This window comes from Sinocyclocheilus grahami, unplaced genomic scaffold (assembly GCF_001515645.1).
Source record: "Sinocyclocheilus grahami isolate Dianchi unplaced genomic scaffold, SAMN03320097.WGS_v1.1 scaffold1423.1, whole genome shotgun sequence".
NCBI lineage: Eukaryota > Metazoa > Chordata > Actinopteri > Cypriniformes > Cyprinidae > Sinocyclocheilus > Sinocyclocheilus grahami.
Genome location: NW_015506602.1, coordinates 103,827 through 113,425, shown reverse-complemented (window position 1 = coordinate 113,425; position 9,599 = coordinate 103,827). Strand labels below are relative to the sequence as shown.

The following is a 9,599-nucleotide window of genomic DNA, read 5'->3' as shown; positions in this document are numbered from 1 at the left end:
AAAAAAAGGCACAGAATATTTTAGATAATAATAATAATAATAAAAATTATTCTGGAAAATATGGTTTAAAAAAGTGACTCCTTAAAGTATGGGTAAAAAATACAGTTAGTCGCTTTGGAATATAAGTTGCAGCTTGTTTCTATAATAACTTATATTCTGAAAATACAGTGAGATAATTGAAAAGCTAATAGTGTTACAGAAAATATGGTTAAAATATAAGGATAAAATAGTCACTTTGCAGTATAGGTTGCATCATGTTTCAGATGATAAAAATCTACTTATTTTGGAAAACACAGTTAAAAAAATAAATGCAACTTCATTTACAGAAAATACAGTAAAAAAATAAACATGTAAAATTGCTGCAGGGCATGAAGATCTTCTTTCTGCTGCTGGTGACTGTGTATGTGCTGTATCTGCTGTTTCTGGTGCTGCGCGCCTGCTCCGAGCTCAAGAACACTCCCTACACAGGTAACACACACACACACACACTCTCTCTCTCTCTCTCTCTCTCTCTCTCTCTCTCTCTCTCTCTCTCTCTCTCTCTCTCTCTCTCTCTCTCTCTCTCTCTCTCTCTCTCTCTCTCTCTCTCTCTCTCTCTCTCTCTCTCTCTCTCTCTCTCTCTCTCTCTCTCTCTCTCTCTCTCTCTCTCTCTCTCTCTCTCTCTCTCTCTCTCTCTCTCTCTCTCTCTCTCTCTCTCTCTCTCTCTCTCTCTCTCTCTCTCTCTCTCTCTCTCTCTCTCTCTCTCTCTCTCTCTCTCTCTCTCTCTCTCTCTCTCTCTCTCTCTCTCTCTCTCTCTCTCTCTCTCTCTCTCTCTCTCTCTCTCTCTCTCTCTCTCTCTCTCTCTCTCTCTCTCTCTCTCTCTCTCTCTCTCTCTCTCTCTCTCTCTCTCTCTCTCTCTCTCTCTCTCTCTCTCTCTCTCTCTCTCTCTCTCTCTCTCTCTCTCTCTCTCTCTCTCTCTCTCTCTCTCTCTCTCTCTCTCTCTCTCTCTCTCTCTCTCTCTCTCTCTCTCTCTCTCTCTCTCTCTCTCTCTCTCTCTCTCTCTCTCTCTCTCTCTCTCTCTCTCTCTCTCTCTCTCTCTCTCTCTCTCTCTCTCTCTCTCTCTCTCTCTCTCTCTCTCTCTCTCTCTCTCTCTCTCTCTCTCTCTCTCTCTCTCTCTCTCTCTCTCTCTCTCTCTCTCTCTCTCTCTCTCTCTCTCTCTCTCTCTCTCTCTCTCTCTCTCTCTCTCTCTCTCTCTCTCTCTCTCTCTCTCTCTCTCTCTCTCTCTCTCTCTCTCTCTCTCTCTCTCTCTCTCTCTCTCTCTCTCTCTCTCTCTCTCTCTCTCTCTCTCTCTCTCTCTCTCTCTCTCTCTCTCTCTCTCTCTCTCTCTCTCTCTCTCTCTCTCTCTCTCTCTCTCTCTCTCTCTCTCTCTCTCTCTCTCTCTCTCTCTCTCTCTCTCTCTCTCTCTCTCTCTCTCTCTCTCTCTCTCTCTCTCTCTCTCTCTCTCTCTCTCTCTCTCTCTCTCTCTCTCTCTCTCTCTCTCTCTCTCTCTCTCTCTCTCTCTCTCTCTCTCTCTCTCTCTCTCTCTCTCTCTCTCTCTCTCTCTCTCTCTCTCTCTCTCTCTCTCTCTCTCTCTCTCTCTCTCTCTCTCTCTCTCTCTCTCTCTCTCTCTCTCTCTCTCTCTCTCTCTCTCTCTCTCTCTCTCTCTCTCTCTCTCTCTCTCTCTCTCTCTCTCTCTCTCTCTCTCTCTCTCTCTCTCTCTCTCTCTCTCTCTCTCTCTCTCTCTCTCTCTCTCTCTCTCTCTCTCTCTCTCTCTCTCTCTCTCTCTCTCTCTCTCTCTCTCTCTCTCTCTCTCTCTCTCTCTCTCTCTCTCTCTCTCTCTCTCTCTCTCTCTCTCTCTCTCTCTCTCTCTCTCTCTCTCTCTCTCTCTCTCTCTCTCTCTCTCTCTCTCTCTCTCTCTCTCTCTCTCTCTCTCTCTCTCTCTCTCTCTCTCTCTCTCTCTCTCTCTCTCTCTCTCTCTCTCTCTCTCTCTCTCTCTCTCTCTCTCTCTCTCTCTCTCTCTCTCTCTCTCTCTCTCTCTCTCTCTCTCTCTCTCTCTCTCTCTCTCTCTCTCTCTCTCTCTCTCTCTCTCTCTCTCTCTCTCTCTCTCTCTCTCTCTCTCTCTCTCTCTCTCTCTCTCTCTCTCTCTCTCTCTCTCTCTCTCTCTCTCTCTCTCTCTCTCTCTCTCTCTCTCTCTCTCTCTCTCTCTCTCTCTCTCTCTCTCTCTCTCTCTCTCTCTCTCTCTCTCTCTCTCTCTCTCTCTCTCTCTCTCTCTCTCTCTCTCTCTCTCTCTCTCTCTCTCTCTCTCTCTCTCTCTCTCTCTCTCTCTCTCTCTCTCTCTCTCTCTCTCTCTCTCTCTCTCTCTCTCTCTCTCTCTCTCTCTCTCTCTCTCTCTCTCTCTCTCTCTCTCTCTCTCTCTCTCTCTCTCTCTCTCTCTCTCTCTCTCTCTCTCTCTCTCTCTCTCTCTCTCTCTCTCTCTCTCTCTCTCTCTCTCTCTCTCTCTCTCTCTCTCTCTCTCTCTCTCTCTCTCTCTCTCTCTCTCTCTCTCTCTCTCTCTCTCTCTCTCTCTCTCTCTCTCTCTCTCTCTCTCTCTCTCTCTCTCTCTCTCTCTCTCTCTCTCTCTCTCTCTCTCTCTCTCTCTCTCTCTCTCTCTCTCTCTCTCTCTCTCTCTCTCTCTCTCTCTCTCTCTCTCTCTCTCTCTCTCTCTCTCTCTCTCTCTCTCTCTCTCTCTCTCTCTCTCTCTCTCTCTCTCTCTCTCTCTCTCTCTCTCTCTCTCTCTCTCTCTCTCTCTCTCTCTCTCTCTCTCTCTCTCTCTCTCTCTCTCTCTCTCTCTCTCTCTCTCTCTCTCTCTCTCTCTCTCTCTCTCTCTCTCTCTCTCTCTCTCTCTCTCTCTCTCTCTCTCTCTCTCTCTCTCTCTCTCTCTCTCTCTCTCTCTCTCTCTCTCTCTCTCTCTCTCTCTCTCTCTCTCTCTCTCTCTCTCTCTCTCTCTCTCTCTCTCTCTCTCTCTCTCTCTCTCTCTCTCTCTCTCTCTCTCTCTCTCTCTCTCTCTCTCTCTCTCTCTCTCTCTCTCTCTCTCTCTCTCTCTCTCTCTCTCTCTCTCTCTCTCTCTCTCTCTCTCTCTCTCTCTCTCTCTCTCTCTCTCTCTCTCTCTCTCTCTCTCTCTCTCTCTCTCTCTCTCTCTCTCTCTCTCTCTCTCTCTCTCTCTCTCTCTCTCTCTCTCTCTCTCTCTCTCTCTCTCTCTCTCTCTCTCTCTCTCTCTCTCTCTCTCTCTCTCTCTCTCTCTCTCTCTCTCTCTCTCTCTCTCTCTCTCTCTCTCTCTCTCTCTCTCTCTCTCTCTCTCTCTCTCTCTCTCTCTCTCTCTCTCTCTCTCTCTCTCTCTCTCTCTCTCTCTCTCTCTCTCTCTCTCTCTCTCTCTCTCTCTCTCTCTCTCTCTCTCTCTCTCTCTCTCTCTCTCTCTCTCTCTCTCTCTCTCTCTCTCTCTCTCTCTCTCTCTCTCTCTCTCTCTCTCTCTCTCTCTCTCTCTCTCTCTCTCTCTCTCTCTCTCTCTCTCTCTCTCTCTCTCTCTCTCTCTCTCTCTCTCTCTCTCTCTCTCTCTCTCTCTCTCTCTCTCTCTCTCTCTCTCTCTCTCTCTCTCTCTCTCTCTCTCTCTCTCTCTCTCTCTCTCTCTCTCTCTCTCTCTCTCTCTCTCTCTCTCTCTCTCTCTCTCTCTCTCTCTCTCTCTCTCTCTCTCTCTCTCTCTCTCTCTCTCTCTCTCTCTCTCTCTCTCTCTCTCTCTCTCTCTCTCTCTCTCTCTCTCTCTCTCTCTCTCTCTCTCTCTCTCTCTCTCTCTCTCTCTCTCTCTCTCTCTCTCTCTCTCTCTCTCTCTCTCTCTCTCTCTCTCTCTCTCTCTCTCTCTCTCTCTCTCTCTCTCTCTCTCTCTCTCTCTCTCTCTCTCTCTCTCTCTCTCTCTCTCTCTCTCTCTCTCTCTCTCTCTCTCTCTCTCTCTCTCTCTCTCTCTCTCTCTCTCTCTCTCTCTCTCTCTCTCTCTCTCTCTCTCTCTCTCTCTCTCTCTCTCTCTCTCTCTCTCTCTCTCTCTCTCTCTCTCTCTCTCTCTCTCTCTCTCTCTCTCTCTCTCTCTCTCTCTCTCTCTCTCTCTCTCTCTCTCTCTCTCTCTCTCTCTCTCTCTCTCTCTCTCTCTCTCTCTCTCTCTCTCTCTCTCTCTCTCTCTCTCTCTCTCTCTCTCTCTCTCTCTCTCTCTCTCTCTCTCTCTCTCTCTCTCTCTCTCTCTCTCTCTCTCTCTCTCTCTCTCTCTCTCTCTCTCTCTCTCTCTCTCTCTCTCTCTCTCTCTCTCTCTCTCTCTCTCTCTCTCTCTCTCTCTCTCTCTCTCTCTCTCTCTCTCTCTCTCTCTCTCTCTCTCTCTCTCTCTCTCTCTCTCTCTCTCTCTCTCTCTCTCTCTCTCTCTCTCTCTCTCTCTCTCTCTCTCTCTCTCTCTCTCTCTCTCTCTCTCTCTCTCTCTCTCTCTCTCTCTCTCTCTCTCTCTCTCTCTCTCTCTCTCTCTCTCTCTCTCTCTCTCTCTCTCTCTCTCTCTCTCTCTCTCTCTCTCTCTCTCTCACACACACACACTCTCTCTCTCTCACACACACACTCTCTCTCACGCACACTCACACAGACACACTCTCTCTCACACACACACTCTCTCTCTCTCACACACTCACACAGACACACACTCTCTCTCTCTCTCACACACACACTCTCTCTCTCTCACACACTCACACAGACACACACTCTCTCTCTCTCTCACACACACACTCTCTCTCTCTCACACACTCACACAGACACACACTCTCTCTCTCTCTCACACACACACTCTCTCTCTCTCACACACTCACACAGACACACACTCTCTCTCTCTCTCACACACACACTCTCTCTCTCTCACACACTCACACAGACACACACTCTCTCTCTCTCTCACACACACACTCTCTCTCTCTCACACACTCACACAGACACACACTCTCTCTCTCTCTCACACACACACTCTCTCTCTCTCACACACTCACACAGACACACACTCTCTCTCTCTCTCACACACACACTCTCTCTCTCTCACACACTCACACAGACACACACTCTCTCTCTCTCTCACACACACACTCTCTCTCTCTCACACACTCACACAGACACACACTCTCTCTCTCTCTCACACACACACTCTCTCTCTCTCACACACTCACACAGACACACACTCTCTCTCTCTCTCACACACACACTCTCTCTCTCTCACACACTCACACAGACACACACTCTCTCTCTCTCTCACACACACACTCTCTCTCTCTCACACACTCACACAGACACACACTCTCTCTCTCTCTCACACACACACTCTCTCTCTCTCACACACTCACACAGACACACACTCTCTCTCTCTCTCACACACACACTCTCTCTCTCTCACACACTCACACAGACACACACTCTCTCTCTCTCTCACACACACACTCTCTCTCTCTCACACACTCACACAGACACACACTCTCTCTCTCTCTCACACACACACTCTCTCTCACGCACACACACACACACACACACACTCTCTCTCACACAGACACACACAGAGTACAGCGTGCATGTTTGTGATGGTGGTCTGATTGTTTTGCTCAGATCTGCGGCTGAAGTTCCTGACGGTGCTGACGCTGCTGGTGCTGGTGATCAGGTAAACACTCGGTTCACAGCAGCGTCTGCACATGCAGGCGTTCAGATGAGTGAAGGGCATTTCCTCTTCCTGTTTCCTCAGTGTGCTCATTCTGTACCTGAGATTCGGCTCCAAGGCTTTGCAAGACAACTTTGTTGCCGAACTTTCCACTCACTACCAGAATTATATCCTTCCACTAGAGCTCGTACCGCATCAGTCACCAGAAGTCCGTATGGATTGTAAATGTGTTTCCATTAATAACACATGCCCAGAAAAATCATGACATTTCATTGCTTTAAAGCAGGGTTTTTTCGTTTTTATTAATATTTTAAATTAGTTTTATATTTTCCAAGTTTTAGTAATTTTACCGTTTGTCCTTTTATACAGTCTGTACTGTTTTTATTCATTAAATTTTTTTAGAGCATCAAGTTAAACCAAATACTTTTAAGTTTAAAGTTTTTTTAAATATATATTTTTAACGTTTTGTTTATTTCACGTAACGGAAATCTTTTTTAAGGTTTCGTTATATTACAACTTTCTTAAATTCAGTGATTTGTTTTAATGTTTTTTGCCATTCTTTAAATAAATTTAAAATGTATAGTTTATAATTGTTTTTAATAGTTCAAGTTGAAAATAAGAGATTTTAATTTTATTTCCAGCAACAAAAATATCTTTGTGATGTTAGTCAACTATAATAACCCTGGTTTAAAGTCATACTATTATCGTTTATTTTCAATTAGATTTTGTTTTTCATTTTAGTTCAAGTTGAACGTTTAGATAACACTTTTGTTAAATGGTTGAAATCTAAAGTGGTTCTCCTGAGTGTGTCTGCACCGGCGGAGTTCCTCTCCTTCTACGGCCTGCTGAACTTCTATCTCTACACGCTAGCCTTCGTCTACTCGCCCTCCACAAGCGCTCTGTACGGTGAGTCCATCGCTGTGTGTTTCTGCAGCAAAGCTGGCCTTCGTCACGTAACCGTGTGTGTGTGTGTGTGTGTGTGTGCAGACTCGCAGCTGAAGGACAATCCTGCCTTCTCCATGCTCAACGACTCGGACGATGACGTCATTTACGGGTACGTCCCCACATCACGTCACTCATGCCATCCACACCATGCTTTCTGATGCTCCTGTGTGTGTGTGTTTCTCTGAAGGAGCGATTATGAGGAGACGCCTCTCCAGAACGGCCGCGCCATCAAAGCCAGCGCCAAATACCAGGATGAGAGCGGGAGCGACTGAAAGCGGAGTGACTCCGGATCGCTGGCGTGTGTTTAGCGGCTGCGGTGTGTAAAGCTACAGTGTGTTTGAGTGTCAGCGAAGGCCAGCATTAGATCTGAGCTGCGGCTGATGATCAGTGTTCAGACACTATTAGGATGAATGTCATCGTTCACCTGGAAATTAAAAGGAGAAAAATGAATCCTGTATGTTTTCCTGAAGCTGATGTGTAAAGCACATTTAACTCCTGAAATGATGGAAACCACACGATGAGCTTACCTTAAATTCAGTAGCACTCAGAGTACATTGGTGTTTACTTTTACAAAATGTATTTAGGTTAGGGTTTTTTTTTTTTTTTGCAATGCAGTAAAATGTGCTTAATGAGTGTCCGCTGATGACAGCCAGCGCCGGAGTCAACACCTACAACATATTCAAGGGTGAGCAGAGCCACAGCCACATCAGCAGTCACTGCTCTTCTGATTCAAAACAATGAGTGCTGATGAGGCTGTGCAAAGGATTATGGGGAATGAAGTCAATGACAGAGTGTCAATAGTCTGCAGTGAACCAGGACACTGCAGCTGGTGACCCTGCAGCACAAAACCAGTCAGAAGGGTTAGGGAGATGAATAATTGAGCTTTCCATTGATGTATGGTTTGTTAGGATCGGACAATATTTGAAAATCTGGAATCTGAGGGTGCAAAAAAATCTAAACATTGAGAAAATCATCTTTAAAGTTGTTCAAATGAAGTTCTTAGCAATGCATATTACTAATCAAACATTAAGTTCTGATATATTTACGGTAGGACATTTACAAAATATCTTCATGGAACATGATCTTTACTTAATATCCTAATGATTTTTGGCATAAAAGAGAAATGTATAATTGTGACCCATACAATGTATTGCTGGCTATTGCTACAAATATCCCCCAGCGACTCACACTGCTTTTGTGCTGCAGGGACACAAATATATATTTATTAAGATATTACGAAGAAAAAACTGTCTGTATGTATGTGGTTAGTATTTAATTATAATGATCAAGGCAGAAGTTGGTTTCAGGGTTATTATAGTTAACTAAAACTAAAGCTCTGAAAAATCAAATCAAAAAAATAAACTTAATTTGATTCTATCAACATCTCTCATTTTCCTTCAGTCTAACTCGATGTACTAAAATAAACTAAGACTGAAGTAAAAATGATTCAAACATATTTAAAAGCAACCAAAAGCTAATAAAATGGCAAAAACACACAACTGAATTAGTGAAACTTGAACGAAAATGAGTAATATAAAAACTAATTCAGAATATTAATATGAACTACAGTGGTATCTCAATGATACTAAAAGCCCAACCCTAACACTGGTCGGTTTCTGCAATCGATTTGATCTTTTCAGGTATAACTCATCCGACAACTAAAGGACGAGTAACAGCCAAACCCACGACTACAATTACGAGTACAACTACAAAACCAGCACCAACAACAACCACATCCTCCTCCAGCAGCGCTGAACCCACTGAGTCAGAATCACTCATGATGCTGGAAACCGTCGCTATGACGACCGCACCCACTACCACGGCAACCAGCACCACACAGCCCACCAGCACCAGCACGACTAAAAGCACCAGCACCACACAGCCCACCAGCACCAGCACGACTAAAAGCACCAGCACCAAAGTGCCGCATCCTCCTCCACGGACGCCCATCAAACCCAACCGACCCAAGAAACCCAGCAAACCCTCGAGACCCGAGACGCACTCCCTGAAGCCCACCAGAGTCCCTACAGCCCCCCCGACCAGCCGCACACCATCCACCACAACAGCCACGACCACAGCAGCGCTGCTTGAGCTGGAGAGCGGCCCCGTTCGGTCTCGTCCAGGGAAGCCCAAGGTGTCTCGGGTGATGTGGAAGAACAGCCTGCTGGCCATCGTGGTGACCACACTCGTCTTTGTGTGTGAGAGAGAGTGAGTGTGTGTGAGAGAGAGTGTGAGAGTGTGTGTGAGAGAGTGTGTTTGTGTGTGAGAGAGAGTGAGTGTGTGTGAGAGAGAGAGTGAGTGTGTGTGTGAGAGAGAGTGAGTGTGTTTGTGTGAGAGAGAGTGTGTGTGTGTGTGTGAGAGAGTGTGTCTGTGTGTGAGTGTGTGTGAGAGAGCAGTCACACTGTAACAAACAAACAAACGCCAGCAGCAAGAAACTCTGAAAAAGTGTGAAAGATCAGCTAAATGGTTGACATGATCTGAGGCCAAATATTAAGTGTCCAAAAAGCTCAGTATTTCCCCTGTTTGCCCTCGGCTGAGTCTGGCTCGGGCTTCACGGAGTCGCCCGGAGTTCTGCAACTTTCCAAATATTTGGAAAAGGAAATTCCCCATGTTAGAAAAACAGGCCGTGGCTGGAGGCGAGAAGGTTGAGGTCGCCCTCCATCACAGTGTGTGCCGGTGTTTGTGGTGGAAGTGTCAAATTGAGGTTTGATTCGGTGCCAGATCCCTGCAGAGAGACACTCACACTATACTCGCAAAGCACGCACACTCTCTCACACACACACACACACACACACTCTCTCTCTCTCTCTCTCTCTCTCTCTCTCTCTCTCTCTCACTCTCTCTCACACACACGCTCTCTCTCTCTCTCTCACACTCACACACACACACACACACTCTCTCTCTCTCACTCTCTCGCACACACACACACACACACACACTAGTT

The 9,599-nt window shown here is 46.2% G+C and overlaps 2 protein-coding genes across 5 annotated transcripts in view; both read left to right on the top strand.

Moving 5' to 3' along the window:
* LOC107570171 (transmembrane protein 181-like) overlaps positions 1 to 7,257 on the top strand; it is a 22,664-nt gene extending 15,407 nt beyond the window's left edge. For all 4 annotated transcript variants that reach the window (XM_016256375.1, XM_016256373.1, XM_016256371.1 and 1 more), the window contains exons 12-17: positions 366 to 468; positions 5,662 to 5,713; positions 5,795 to 5,877; positions 6,527 to 6,616; positions 6,698 to 6,764; positions 6,843 to 7,257. In XM_016256375.1, coding sequence (XP_016111861.1) covers positions 366 to 468; positions 5,662 to 5,713; positions 5,795 to 5,877; positions 6,527 to 6,616; positions 6,698 to 6,764; positions 6,843 to 6,927 — 480 coding nt within the window. In that variant the 3' untranslated portion in view covers positions 6,928 to 7,257. The remainder of the gene's footprint in view (positions 1 to 365; positions 469 to 5,661; positions 5,714 to 5,794; positions 5,878 to 6,526; positions 6,617 to 6,697; positions 6,765 to 6,842) is intronic.
* Positions 7,258 to 7,291: 34 nt separating this feature from the next.
* On the top strand, positions 7,292 to 8,867 carry LOC107570163 (salivary glue protein Sgs-3-like). The gene is made up of 2 exons (XM_016256364.1): positions 7,292 to 7,340; positions 8,296 to 8,867. The coding sequence occupies exons 1-2, from the start codon at positions 7,298 to 7,300 to the stop codon at positions 8,865 to 8,867; spliced, it is 615 nt and encodes a 204-aa protein (XP_016111850.1). The 5' UTR covers positions 7,292 to 7,297.
* Positions 8,868 to 9,599: the final 732 nt, after the last annotated feature.

Bases quoted from the DNA above. Each gene is read 5' to 3' on its own strand.
- LOC107570163 (XM_016256364.1), top strand. From the start codon at position 7,298: ATGACAGCCAGCGCCGGAGTCAACACCTACAACATATTCAAGG. The intron at 7,341-8,295 runs GTGAGCAGAGCC...TGATCTTTTCAG, and splicing joins CACCTACAACATATTCAAGG to GTATAACTCATCCGACAACT.